The 13,154-nt window shown below is 40.0% G+C and overlaps 2 protein-coding genes across 6 annotated transcripts; one reads left to right on the forward strand and one right to left on the reverse strand.

Moving 5' to 3' along the window:
- Window positions 1–682: 682 nt before the first annotated feature.
- On the reverse strand, window positions 683–4,588 carry vti1b (vesicle transport through interaction with t-SNAREs 1B). Of its 3 annotated transcripts, XM_072365508.1 has the most exons (7): window positions 4,394–4,588; window positions 3,332–3,484; window positions 3,174–3,232; window positions 2,539–2,736; window positions 2,241–2,414; window positions 1,972–2,033; window positions 683–1,468 (listed from the first exon to the last, which is right to left on the reverse strand). In XM_072365508.1, the coding sequence occupies exons 2-7, from the start codon at window positions 3,426–3,428 to the stop codon at window positions 1,375–1,377; spliced, it is 684 nt and encodes a 227-aa protein (XP_072221609.1). In that variant the 5' UTR covers window positions 3,429–3,484; window positions 4,394–4,588; the 3' UTR covers window positions 683–1,374. The 3 variants fall into 3 exon arrangements, with proteins under 3 accessions (XP_072221609.1, XP_072221608.1, XP_072221610.1); XM_072365507.1 differs by lacking the exon at window positions 4,394–4,588 and having other exon boundaries at window positions 3,332–3,646; XM_072365509.1 differs by lacking the exons at window positions 1,972–2,033; window positions 4,394–4,588 and having other exon boundaries at window positions 3,332–3,665.
- On the forward strand, window positions 4,101–12,760 carry rdh12 (retinol dehydrogenase 12). Of its 3 annotated transcripts, none has more exons than XM_072365505.1 (7): window positions 4,101–6,920; window positions 7,414–7,529; window positions 7,890–8,045; window positions 8,147–8,251; window positions 8,828–9,037; window positions 9,306–9,495; window positions 11,842–12,760. In XM_072365505.1, exons 1-7 carry the CDS (start codon window positions 6,616–6,618, stop codon window positions 11,942–11,944), a joined length of 1,185 nt encoding a protein of 394 aa, XP_072221606.1. In that variant the 5' UTR covers window positions 4,101–6,615; the 3' UTR covers window positions 11,945–12,760. The 3 variants fall into 3 exon arrangements, with proteins under 3 accessions (XP_072221606.1, XP_072221607.1, XP_072221605.1); XM_072365506.1 differs by having other exon boundaries at window positions 4,102–7,035; window positions 7,131–7,529; XM_072365504.1 differs by having other exon boundaries at window positions 4,102–6,920; window positions 7,411–7,529.
- Window positions 12,761–13,154: the final 394 nt, after the last annotated feature.

The raw sequence follows: 13,154 nt of genomic DNA on the forward strand, positions 1-13,154 counted from the left end.
ATTGTCGTGGGAAACGTGAGATCACCGGCAAATAAAGTGAACAAGCTTGGAGCAATGATAAGAACAAAGCAGGAATGTTGGGAATGTAGTGTTTCACAGACTCTAATGCCTCTGTTCCAAACCATAAAAAAAATAGGAAAACAGGCATACAGAGCAGTAAAAGAGGAGGGATTACTGTGCTTATTAACAACAGATGTTGTTAAATGTTTCTATGAAAGAGTCTATACTGTGGACACTGAACTGTTAGCTGTGAGTTTCTGTAAATTGTGGCTAACATGACAGTTTCCCTCTGTAGCCTGATGAATCTGCATTTGATATCACAACACTCCAGTTTGCCAACCAAGTTTTCATTTGATCTGGTTATAGAAATATTACAATGCTAAAATTTAGCCTTGGTGCTTAAGGTCCAAACAGTCAGGTCATCAAACCTGTTTTCATTCAGCGCATGCTATCAGGAAGGCACGATAGTAATACTGAAGAAAACATTGTGGCAGATGTGCCACTTCACACTGCACCAAAAATAATCTTATCACAGTTATCTGAGAATGAATTCCATAGTAACAAATGTTGTTTATCCACCATTAAACCTGACGCAATGCCCTTGGCTAAATATGTTTTTTAAGATTGTTTTCTTTTAATCTTTTTTGCTGACTTTCCTGGAAACATCAGATACAATGTAAACTGAGGTTAAAGATTAGCTTTAATGATGTGGAAAACTGTCAAATGTGGGATCCTGTGATTTATATATCATACAGTGTCTGGATGTACATTTAACTGCTTAAAGAACATAGCAACTGTATTAAGACCGTACCCACATTCAGCATATAATCAATTTGCACTCAAGTCTTATTAGTCATTACAACTACATGGAATACTGAGTAGAGCGTGTTTCATTTGATGTCATTCAATATTTTTCCATTGTTCACTTCCATAAAGATATTTGCTCTTCAGCCGTTAAAGTGTAACTGTTGTGTTATCCAATCTGAGCATTATCCATACAAATCATTTCACATTTTGACTTTCACCAGGAAGTCCACACAGGTGAAAGGAAGTAGATTGTCTGTTCACAAACTTAAAATCGTGCGAAGAACGATCCCTCAGATCAGTGGCTGGAAGCAGAAATGTCCAGATCATCATCCGGCAGGATGTCACTGGCATTAACAGGTGGATAAAACAGTCTAAATATCTGATCAAAGAGTTTCTGTGGGTTTGGAAATGATTTCCACCTGCCCACGGAGAAAATCAGCTCTTTGGTGAAGGTTCACCACCTCCATACACTCACAGGAACAGCTGAACAGTATTATTGCTTCTGGGCAGTCAGAGGAGACAGTTATAGAAAGTCCGGCTTTACCCTTCATCCTCAGATCAGTTTGCTCATTTTCGGAAGAACTTCAGGTAAACCACAGCTCCCAGAATGGCCAACTCCATGATAATAATGACACCCAATAGCAACTTGTTTGTCACCAACCTTGAATAATACATTAAAGAGGATAGTCAACATAAACAGGAGGCGGCAGTAAAATGTTCCATTTACATCTACAAAGAACATCAATCACGTCATAAATATTGATAAAAAAATGGAAGAAGGTCACAAGTAACTCTCTAAATGGATCAGTGAGCATCAAAATGGATATATCTCACATGGTCGTAATAATGTTATATGAGATGTATCATCAGTTGAGCTGTACAAGCTGAACCAATAGGTTCTCAATTTCTGAGAAATACCAAATCTGAAGCCTCGAGCCTGACATTCGAGGTGTTGAAATGATGAAATGACAATCTGACAGCGGGTGTGAGGACATGATGCACCTCCACGGGGTAACAATCTGTGATAATGTGTCACTCGAAGCAGCCCTGACAATCTGCATAACTCAATAAATTCTTCATAAAAGAGAAAATAATTTTAAAAAAAATCTCGAATCTTGTCAAGAAGGGACAAATTAGTATGGTCTTTTCTGGGGTAGCTCTTACCGTCGTGACATGGCGCGAAGAATTTTTCTACTCCGACTGAGGTTCTCTCCTGTATTTACCAACTACACACACAGACGAGAGGAGATAAATAAATCACTGCCTGACAGCTACACAGGAAACAGCTTCTCCTCTTTTTCAGAAAACAAACTAATAATTTGAATAGTCTTTGCACAAATATGAATTAGGTCAACTCCAGGACTCAAAGACAACAAAAACAAAATGAAAAGCTCATCCCAAATGTTGGGAAGTGGCCTCGATTCCCAGCTCACTCTGTTTTTGGTTCGGTCCAGTTGCTCCCTCTGTTCTCCCAGCTCCTCAATGATATCCGAGCCGATGTGTTCCGTCTCTGCGGCGATACGGTGACTTCGCTCAATGCTCTGACTGGCGTTGTTCAGAGAATCCGTACCCTGAAGTAAAAGAGTCCGCTGGGACTGCAGGTGTGTCTGCAGAGGTGGGTGAAAGTTACAAATTCAACCACGGTGTACATTAATTCTAGAAATGGGAAATGTAAAAAAAAAATACACACTAAGAACAGAGCATTTTTTTCATAGACAGCCCCACACTCACACTTTCTTGATTTTGTGTTGAATAGATGCCGTGATGGCTTCCCTGCACTGTATGGGAAGAAGACCCGAACCCCGATGCAAAGCTCTTCATGTCCCTCTGCAGCTTACCAAGATCCCTGTGGTAAAGGCGCAGGTTTGTACTCATGGCATTTCTGTAGGAGGCAGGGGCAACACGCAGCTCCTCCTCCATTCCTTGCAACTGGAGACAGATAACAAAGTACTGTGAAATGCCCAAGAAAGAAATGTATTTCCTGTTCAATGGAAACAAATATAAGGAACTGTTTGCAATGAAGATCAATCACAAATCATTAGGCAACCATAACGAAAACATCTGTACACCATCTTAAAATAGACCTTTATCTCGCCAAAACTATGGCTCTGAATGTGATTTAGTTTTAACAACATCATGACCGAAGAAACGGAAATAGTAACGAAGTTTGATCATGTACCGTTTTATGGGCTGGAAAATGAACGAAAATGAGTAAAATGAGTGTGCCATGAAAGGAACAAACGCGTGTGTTTTGCTTGGCTAAAACGAGTCACTTATATACAAAGGGCTATAGTATTAGCTGTTAGGTGAATAAACTTTAGCCAGGGTCTCACATTAACTGGGGAAACAGCCACTTTAACCCTTACCACTTCCTCAGCCTCCCCATTCTTCTCATCGAAGGTCCTCACCAACCTCTTCCTCTCCTCTGCAGGTGTGAAAGTACAAGTTTTAACAAACGGTTGCTTGTTACGGTGAGTAGTTGTTTAAATTGACGTTTTCCTGGCCCAACAACAACATTGTTTACCTCCGTGACATTTCGGAGCCTTCTCCGGCATTAGCTTCAACTCATCGTAGAGAGATTTGTAGATTTCGTGCAATTTCTCGAATTCCTCCGAAGACATTTTTAGGTAAATGTAATTTAGCTGTCCTTTCTTAAAGCACAACTCTGTCTTTTTTCCTGTAAAACACCAGTTACAGTCACAAGTTAATCTGCTTGTTTTGCTTTGATGATAATCCGATCCCCAGCACTCTTCCGTATGATGGCCCTCGTGACCAAGTGCCTTAAAATTTGGATGGAAAAAACTAAATGTATGCGTTTACAAATCACTTGAAATGAAAAACAAGTGAACAGTTACACCATAAAGAATTTTTTGTCATAGTAATAACACCAATTATTGCTGAGCAGGACTTAAAAAGTGCCTCCAGAACTATTTTACTCAGGCGCTAAAGAAGTCAGACTTAATGGCCCCCACACTTGGGAAGCATAGTTTTTCAACAGATACACCCAAGTAAGTCTTCTTGTTTCCTTATTTCATTGACAAATGTTGTTGTTCAATAGAACTCGAACTTAAAGGATATTTTTAAAGAATATTTTAAAAAAATTAACTGCAATTGACGTGTAAGTCAATTGTAGTTAATTCAAGTAATGTATTTGTCACGATTTACGTTGTTTCAAGTCTTGTCTCGTCATTCTCTGTTTTATTTTGAAAAGTCACTAATCTTGTCCTCTAGTTTCAGGTAACTTGCCCTTCCTCCCGTGTCATGCGTCTCATTGTCTTCCCTGATTCCCAAGTGTTTCCACCTGTTCCCCTTGGTCCCTCATGTGTTCAAATAGTCTGCGTTTCCCTTGTCTCGTCGCCAGTATGTTGTCTCACTCCATGTGCCATAGTGTCCAAGAGCCTGCAGTGAGCGTTTCTCCTGCAGTGCTATTTTGTTTGTAAGGTGTTCCATAGCCTTAGTTTATTTATTGTCTAACGGTAAGTTTCACAGCCTTGTTTTTTCCTCCGTTTTCAATGAGCGAATTTTGTTGTAACCTTCGATTAGCGGAGTGTTTTTGTGTTGATTTATTGAAAATATTTCGTGTTACCGTTAAAGGTGAGTCTTTTAAGTTATAGTTGAAGTTCCATAGTGCCTCTTATTGGAAAGAGTGCGTCTTTTGTTTTAATCCGCCTCGTTAGGAGAGCGCGTCTTTGTTTTGTTAACTATTCATAGCTTTTCTGTTTTCTTCCCAGCGTGGAGAGTTTTGTAAATTTCATAGCTGCGCTCCTTCTCCGCCATAGTTGCCGAGGAGAGTGCTTAGGTCTTCTTCTTCTTCTTTGATGTTTAATGGCAGCTGGCATCCTTGGTGTTGCATATGCCGCCATCTACTGGACTAAATTTCTCTTTTTTTTCCCTTCTTATTTCTTCTTTTCTATATTCTTTTAATTATTCCAGTATTTACCAAGAATCTTATTGTTATTCTCCTCCCTTCCTTAGACTTAGCAGATTCTACTATGTTTTTCAAATTATATTCTGTTATTCCTGCCCTCTGCAGCCCTATCTTCATTATTTCCCTCTCCTTTCCATATCTGGGACATGCTATCAACACATGTTCCACTGTTTCTTTCTCCCCACAGCTACACTGCCCAGTTGGATGTTTCCCCATCTTAAGTGTATTATTCAGTTTACAATGACCTATTCTTATCCTACTAATAATGACTTGTTCTGTTCTGTTCTGTCCATAACACCCTGCCTCGCCTACTATACTTTGTAATTTATATAAATGTCTTCCTTTTTCCTGATTCTTCCAATATAGATTCCACTGATTGTTTATTTCTTTCCATACTAAACTTTTCCCTTCTGTTTTTGATAATTTTACTTTAATTTCCACCACCTTTCTTTACTGCATCCTTAGCAGCTTTGTCTGCTTTTTCATTTCCATTTATTCCTACATGAGCTGGTACCCACATGAACACTATTTCCCTCCCCTGTTGCATTAACCTGGATGTTTTTAACTGTATTTCATATAAAATTTCCTGATGTGTTTTTGCTGTTCCGCTTTTAATACTTAAGAGTGATGAAAATGAATCGCTACATATAACTATTCTCCTATCCCTCACCCCCTCCATCCATTCAATTGCTATCAATATTGCACATAATTCTACTGCATATATACTTAAATGATCTGATGTTCTTTTTGAAATTGTCTTATTATAAATGGGAACCACCATTGCTGCTGCTGTTACTCCTGTTGCCTGTTCTTTGGACCCATCTGTGTGTATATATATATATATATATACACATATTCTCTATATTTTTCCTCCACATAGTTATAAAATTCCTGCACTAGATCTGTTTTATTTCTTTCCTTGATGTTCCACATGTTTAAGTCTACATTTGTTTCTTGTAGCATCCATTTTGGTATTGTTGTCCAAAGAACTGTTGGGCTGAATTCCACATGTTGTATTTTTAGTTGTTCTGCTAAACCCTCACTGACCCACCCAAAACTCGTTTTTTCCTCCTTCCCCTTTTCCCAGCACATCTCCAGAACTGTCTTTGCTGGATGTTCTTCTTTGTGTCCTTTTAAATTTATCCAGTAGTTGGCTATTAGCTGTTTTCTTCTGAGCCCTAGTGGCATTTCTCCTGCTTCAACCTGTAGTGAACATATTGGTGCTGTTTTTATTGCTCCGAGACAAGTTCTTAATGCTCTGGCTTGAATTATATCTATTTGCGAGAGGACTGATTTTGCTGCCGATCCATATCCCACACAACCGTAATCTATTCTAGACCTTATTAATGCTATGTATATATATTTTAATGCTGTAAAATCAGCACCCCACTCTAACCCAGCCAAACACCTCATAATATTCAATACTTTCTTACTTCTCTCTACAATTCCCTAGAGTGCTTAGGTTTCCATAGCCTTTCATTTTGTGCTGCCGGGAGATCGCCCTGCAGTGCCCTGTGTGTTTATAAAATAAAACCCTTTTGGAATTCAAAGACCCTGCATCTGTGTCCTAAGCCCTCGAGCTTCCTGACAGTATTTAGTTTAAGCTTTCACCACGTTTACTCTTAGTCAGCTACTACAGTATCATAGACATGTTAATGTGAATTTAGTTAATTTACCTTTTCATTTTATTGTCTTTGTCGCATGAACGTAACAGAGTGGTTGGCAATTTATTTATTCCCATTCGTTCAATGATCAATTTAACTAATTATTTACTAAATTTACTTTCTTTAAGTTGACTGTTTTTATATTATATTTATGAAGTGTTTTGTAATTGATATTTTATTTTAAACGTTTTAAGTGCATGAAATGCCATGTTTTAAATGAATGAATGCAAATCCTCCAAAAAGCTTTTAATGTTGAAACGAAAAAAAAAAACTACCATAATTTACTGCTATTCTGCCAGGCTTCAGAAACTACAATCCCATAATCCCGTTCGCGTTGTATACTTCACCCCCGCTGCGCTTTGCACCCCGTTTCGACATCAGCTGTTTCTGCCTACACATCAGCTGCATCCCACTGGAGGAGACAAAGAAGGGCAGATCCGTGACATGATGTTCCTCTTATTTATTATCGCAAGCTTCTCTGTGGTGACGCTGCTGGTGATTTTATTTGCGTCGCATATACGGTAAGGAGCTAATCAAATCAATCGTTCTTTCCTAATGTGCGTCTTGCATATCACTGGCAGGTGGTGACTTGCTTGACCAGGAATTGCATTGCGCTGATAAATGTGCCACGATGAGGTCAGTTTTCGTAACAAAACAAACCCAGTCCGCTCATTTAACCCAACAATGATCGATTTCCAGATTTTAATTTTTTTTTTCTTCTTTGCACACAGATGAACCGGGTCTCAGCTGCTCGGGCCTATCAGCAGCCTGAGCGTGGGAGGCGTTATATTTGCATGCGTTACTCTTACAGAGCCATTGGTTATGGGGCGGTCCTTGCTCAGTGGCGTGGGTCATACCACTTGACGCCCAGTAGTTCATCATCCAAGTTTCCCTATGAATAATTGAGCCAATGTGCCTATATGTTCAAAATTACCTGAGCAAAGTATCTTTTGTCAAAAGCAGGATGGAGCTGTTTGCTGTGCGTTGTGATACAGTGTGTTGTTTGAACAGAAGATATGCAGCAGGAGGAGTTTGCAAGTCCACAACTGGTCTGGGTGGGAAGACGGCCCTCATCACTGGAGCCAACACAGGGATCGGGAAGGAGACCGCCCTGGACCTGGCAATGCGAGGTGACCCAACACTAACATTCCAGTTCATAGACTAAATTAATAAAAAACAGAAACATGTCAGATGAGTGTTTCCATGCTGTAACCTCTAGAACCTGGTTTTAGATTCCCTGAATTTACGACACGTCACTGTTAGTGGAATTCTCAAGTCTTTTAAGACCACAAAACTTTGAGGAGTTTAAGACTACTTGAACAGGCCATGTTATAGATGCTTTGCCATCACTCAACAAGCAGAATGCACCTTAGGTAAAAGGTCACTACACAACCAAAGCCAACAGAATCCCCTCACATCTCATCTTCTTTCCCTTCATACAATTTCTGTTTTGTTTATAGTTTAGCTGCTTTTTATTTCTAACAAACCAGGGGCTCGGGTGATCATGGCGTGCCGAGACGTTGAAAAGGGCGAGGAGGCTGCGGCGAGTATACGAGCTGCATACCCCAGAGCACAAGTGGAGGTCCGAGAGCTGGACTTGGCAGACACCTGCTCTATACGAGCCTTCGTGCAAAGCTTCCTGAGAGGTGAATGTGGCGTAGCAGTTACTCACTTCTACATACAGTGTTTTTATTGAACTTTTTTTTTTTTTTTTTTAACTCAAATTTTGTGGCGTTCTCTTCTTCAGAGGTCAACCAGCTTCACATTCTTATCAACAATGCTGGAGTCATGATGTGCCCCTACACGAAAACTACAGATGGCTTCGAGATGCATATTGGAGTCAATCACTTGGGTAGGGCCTTACAGAGTTGAACTGAAATCAACAAATCGTCATGACAGACAGATTAACCAAAGTAGGACAGAGTGGGGTTAAAATTAGTCAGTGGTTAGATTGACCCACCTTTCTGTATCTTGGCAACTGTGCACATGTCTTGTTACGTGTACGTTCATTTTGGCACCACAAAAAACAGGCCCACCGAAATAGCGGTACAATGTTACAAGGGTTTGAATCGGATTCAATTAAGTGATCAAGGAGGAGGAGCAGTTGCTTGTCTGAGCCACATGTTTAAGTGTCCCTACTGTGTAGCCTGTAACATTGTATAGACTAAGACAAGTTGTAAGACTGGGTGAATGTAGCTTGTTGTGTAAAAGCACATTTTTAGTCATTAAACTTTAGTTTTAGAAAGTCTTTATCTTGGTTTTCATTCACACCTATTCTTTTTAGATGTGACAAGAGAGTCCAACCAAATTAAAATGCCCTATATTGCTGTATTTTCACATGTCTCTGATGCTTCTTAGAAATAATAGACTTGTATGATATCAGGATTGAAATGGAAAAACATCCTGACGTTTGTCTCACTTCCGGCAGGTCACTTCCTGTTGACGTATCTCTTGATCGGGCTATTGAAGCGCAGCGCACCGGCCCGCATCGTGGTTGTCTCCTCTCTGGCGCACAACTTTGGCTGGATCCGCTTCCACGACCTTCACAGCCAGGGCAGCTACAACAGTGGATTAGCATACTGCCAGAGCAAACTGGCCAATGTGCTATTTGCCAGAGAATTTGCACGCAGACTCAAAGGTACATGAAACACACAAAGTCAGAAGCATGGCTTGACTCGTGTATAATGTGTAATGACAATAAAGAATATTTCAAAAGGTGGATGAGGTGAAATTTCTTCACTTTATGCCAGATAATACATTTCTCTTGATGAAGAGTAAAAAAAAAAAGTGACTTTCAACTTGAACTCAGTTTCAGGGCTTTTATGATAAATATGATGGAGGGGGGAAAAAAAAAATGTTTCTTTCACCCTGATGTTGGTATTCTTACTTTGTTTGTACTCGCATAGGTACTAATGTGACAGTGAATTCAGTACACCCGGGGACAGTGAACTCGGACCTGACTAGACACTCGACTCTCATGACGATACTGTTCACCGTCTTCTCAATGTTCCTGAAAACCCCACGGGAAGGAGCACAAACCAGCATATACTGTGCTGTGGCAGAGGAGCTGCACTCCATCTCTGGGAAACACTTCAGGTAGGAGACAACACCAAAGCTACTCAGTAAGGATTTTTAAACAGAACATGAAATTGTTTCTGGAGGGGGGGAAAAAAAAAATATTATTCTGAAAAGGAATATTTGTTACAGCGTGTCGGCTGAAAGGAAACGTGGGCTTAATGTCCTGCAAACAGCTATTTCGTAATCTGTTCTCACCTGCTACATTATTGAAGAACAGTGCTTCGTTCCCCAGTGTCTTGTGAGAAATTAAATGTACAGGAAGCCTGTGAACTGAAAAACTAAACATCAAGACCACAGAATATTTGTCATCTTCATTCTAGAACTCCGACTTGGTGCAACCAGTATAAACTGGTAATTATTACCATTTTTCAGTACTGTTTCACTGGATTTAGACTGACACTCAGAATGGCCATTTAAAAAATGGGGACAGGGGTTCAGTGGAGCCAGGCTGAGGAGGTGTTAATTTAATTTTAAACTACTTGGTTCTCCACTGTTCCACCAAGAAAGCTCTGATTCATATCAGCATGATATCTAAAGTGAAGGGCACCGAGTTATTAGCAGACGGAGTCTTTGAGGTTGCAAGCTGAAGCCTCCAAATGAGCTGCTGCTTAGCAGTTCACTACACAGTGGCATGCGAAAGTATTCACCCCTCTTAGCTTTTTACCGATTTTGTTACATTCCAACCTGTAATTTTATGTGATGGATCTGTACAAAATAGTCTAAATCAGTGAAATGAAATGAGAAAAATGTATATTTAAAAGAATTAAGAAAAAAAAATATGCATGTGCATATGTATCCACCCCTTTTGCTATGAAGCCCCTAAAAAGTTCTGGTGCAACCAATTACCTTCAAAAGTCACATAATTAGTGAAATCAAGTGCACCTGTGTGCAATCTGAGTCACATGATCTGTCAGTATAAACGCACCTCTTCTGAAAGGCCCCAGAGGCTGCAACATCACAAAAAAAATCCACTTAATTGGATTATTACAATTAATTGAATTCCAGTTGGCTTGAATTGGACTATATTATTTAAGTGCCTTGAGATGACAATTGTTGTAATTTAGCGCTATATAAATAAAATTGAATTGAACTAAGCAAGAGACATCACACCAAGTACAAGTCAGGGTTGGGTTATATAAAAAAATAAATCTTTGATGCACAGTCAAATCCAATGGAAAGAACATGGTACCACAACAAACCTGCCAAGAGAGGGCAGGCCACCAAAACTCACAGACCAGGCAAGAGGGCACTGATCAGAGAGGCAGCACAGAAACCACAGGTAACCCTGAAGGAGTTGCAGAGTTCCACAGCAGAGACTGGAGCATCTGTCCATAGGACCACAATAAACCGTACACTTCATAGAGCTGGATTTATGGAAGAGTGGCCAGAAAAAAAGCCATTATTGTTAAAAGTAAGAACGTTTTGAGTTTGCCAAAAGGCCTGTGGGCCATTCTCCAAATGTATGGAGGAAGGTGCTCTAGTCAGAAGAGACTTAAATTGAACTTTGTTGCCGCCAAGGAAAACGACATGTCTGGCGCAAACCTACACATCCCATCACCCCAAGAACACCATCATGGGGATGTTTTTCCAGCAGCAGGGACTGGGAAACTGGTCTGAGTCGTGGGAAAGGTGCAAAATACAGGGATATTCTCGTGCAAAAGCTGTCAGTCTGCCTGTGATTTGAGACTGGGACAGAGGTTCACTTTCCAGAAGGACAATGACCCGAAGCATACTGCTAAAGAAACACTCGAGTGGTTTAAGGGGAAACATTTAAATGTGTTGGAATGGTCAAGTCAAAGTCCAGACCTCAATCCTCCTTCCTCTGCTAAATCTTCAAGTGTGGCTATCTTCATATGAGTGATAGTGCTCGAGTCTCTGCTGCGCCATGCTCTCTCCAGCAAAGGTGTGGAAAGGTTTACGATGTCCTCAAGCGTCTGTCAGCTGTGCCTGACTTCATCACTTAGTCAGGCATCAGCAATTGTTTGTTATTGCCAAAATTACTGAGTCATTTAAGCAAAAAATATTTGAACCATATTTGTTGTTTTTATCTATTTTGCTGTATTTCTTCATTTGGTGATCAAAACAAATGAGATTCTAAACGATGAGATGAGCTTTTGCTCCTTGAAACCCATCTGCTTGTTTTGCGCAGTTGAAACTTGACATACGAGAGTTTTCAAAACAAATCTTTAGAAATTATCTGACAAGAGGAGGAACAAGAAGGTTTCAAGTCGTATCTAAGAGACCATACCGTATGAATATTACTTCGTCTGTTAAGCCACGCATAAAGTCAACGTGAAATTGATTGTCTGGACTCATGCCAACATTGGCGCTTACATAACTATTATCCTTCTCCTTACATTTCAGTGACTGCACCCCCGCTTTTGTTGCCCCTCAGGGAAGAAGTGAGGAGACGGCGAGGAGACTGTGGGACATCAGCTGTGAGCTTCTTGGTATCAAGTGGGACTAATTCAGCTTTTCACTGCCATCTGTCTCACTTCTCCCAGGAGTCCTTAATTTTTCTGTTCTCATTCATTTCATTTGTTTAGTTTCTGATGTGCTGTACTTTGAACATTTCTTGCATATCAAGCAGTCGGGTATATTAAGTTAGAGTTTCTACATGATGTGAAGTTGCTTTTTTTTGTGAAATAATTACATTACAATAACTGGAGTATTTTGGTGCTCTTCAACAGCTCCTCCAACCAAAACCACTCACCTGTATTACTACATCGACACAAATACTTTTTTGACTCTATATTTTTGAGACAATTTGCATACAGCGTAGGAAAAAAACAACCCAACCTAATGCATTATAATTCTGTGACACAGTGAAGGGTCAATGGCCTAAGACCAGCTTTTTCCAAATATTGTGTTTTAGTTTTTTTTTTCTGAAATTTTACAGCTATATGACTCAACTTTTGTGCCAGCGTTTTTAAAAGGAGCAGGGGTTCTTAATACTGACTAAACCTTCAGATATCACCGTCAAGTACGAGTCACTATTACGGCTTGATCTGCAGAAATGTACTTGGTGATTAATGCACAAGTTGTGGAGACCGCCCAATTTTTTTTTTTTATTTCATTCCCCCTTTCTGCAGTTCTGGAGGAACTACAGGTTGACATTTTTAAAGATCTCCCTGTTCATGTTTCCTTTGCAGCATTCACACGCACAGTTGCCAAATTTATATTCTGTGTTTTATACAAGTCAGATATGCCTTTTACTACACTTACATTCATGTCTAGAGTTGAATGTTTACATTTTATGTAAATAAAAACAAATATTACTATTACGGTTCTTGTATAAATCTTTTAAAAGTCCCACTCTGCTAAAGGAAAAAAATACATTAGCAAGAATGAGCCATCAGTGCTGTGGCTGATGTCTGCTTTGAACCTACAGTCTCAGAAAGATGAGGTCTGTTCCTCTGCAGTCGGTTTTCATTCTGAGAACTTACATTCGCAAGATGTATTTGAAAAAACAGCCAGCGGTTATTGTTCAAAAGGCCCATGCGGACTCTCAGAGACCTCTCTGTCCTGCTTTACCCTCGTCGGTGACATTGAGACAGCTCAGCTGGTGTCTATCAAAAAGTGAAGCAAATATAAGCGGATGCCGCCGTGAAATGCTCATCCTAACTAAATGAGGGTTAGCAACTCTGATCATTCTTTTGTTGCTGTTCAGTCTTTAC

This window comes from Leuresthes tenuis, unplaced genomic scaffold (assembly GCF_036924035.1).
Source record: "Leuresthes tenuis unplaced genomic scaffold, fLeuTen1.0.hap1 SCAF_15, whole genome shotgun sequence".
Taxonomy (NCBI): Eukaryota; Metazoa; Chordata; class Actinopteri; order Atheriniformes; family Atherinopsidae; genus Leuresthes; species Leuresthes tenuis.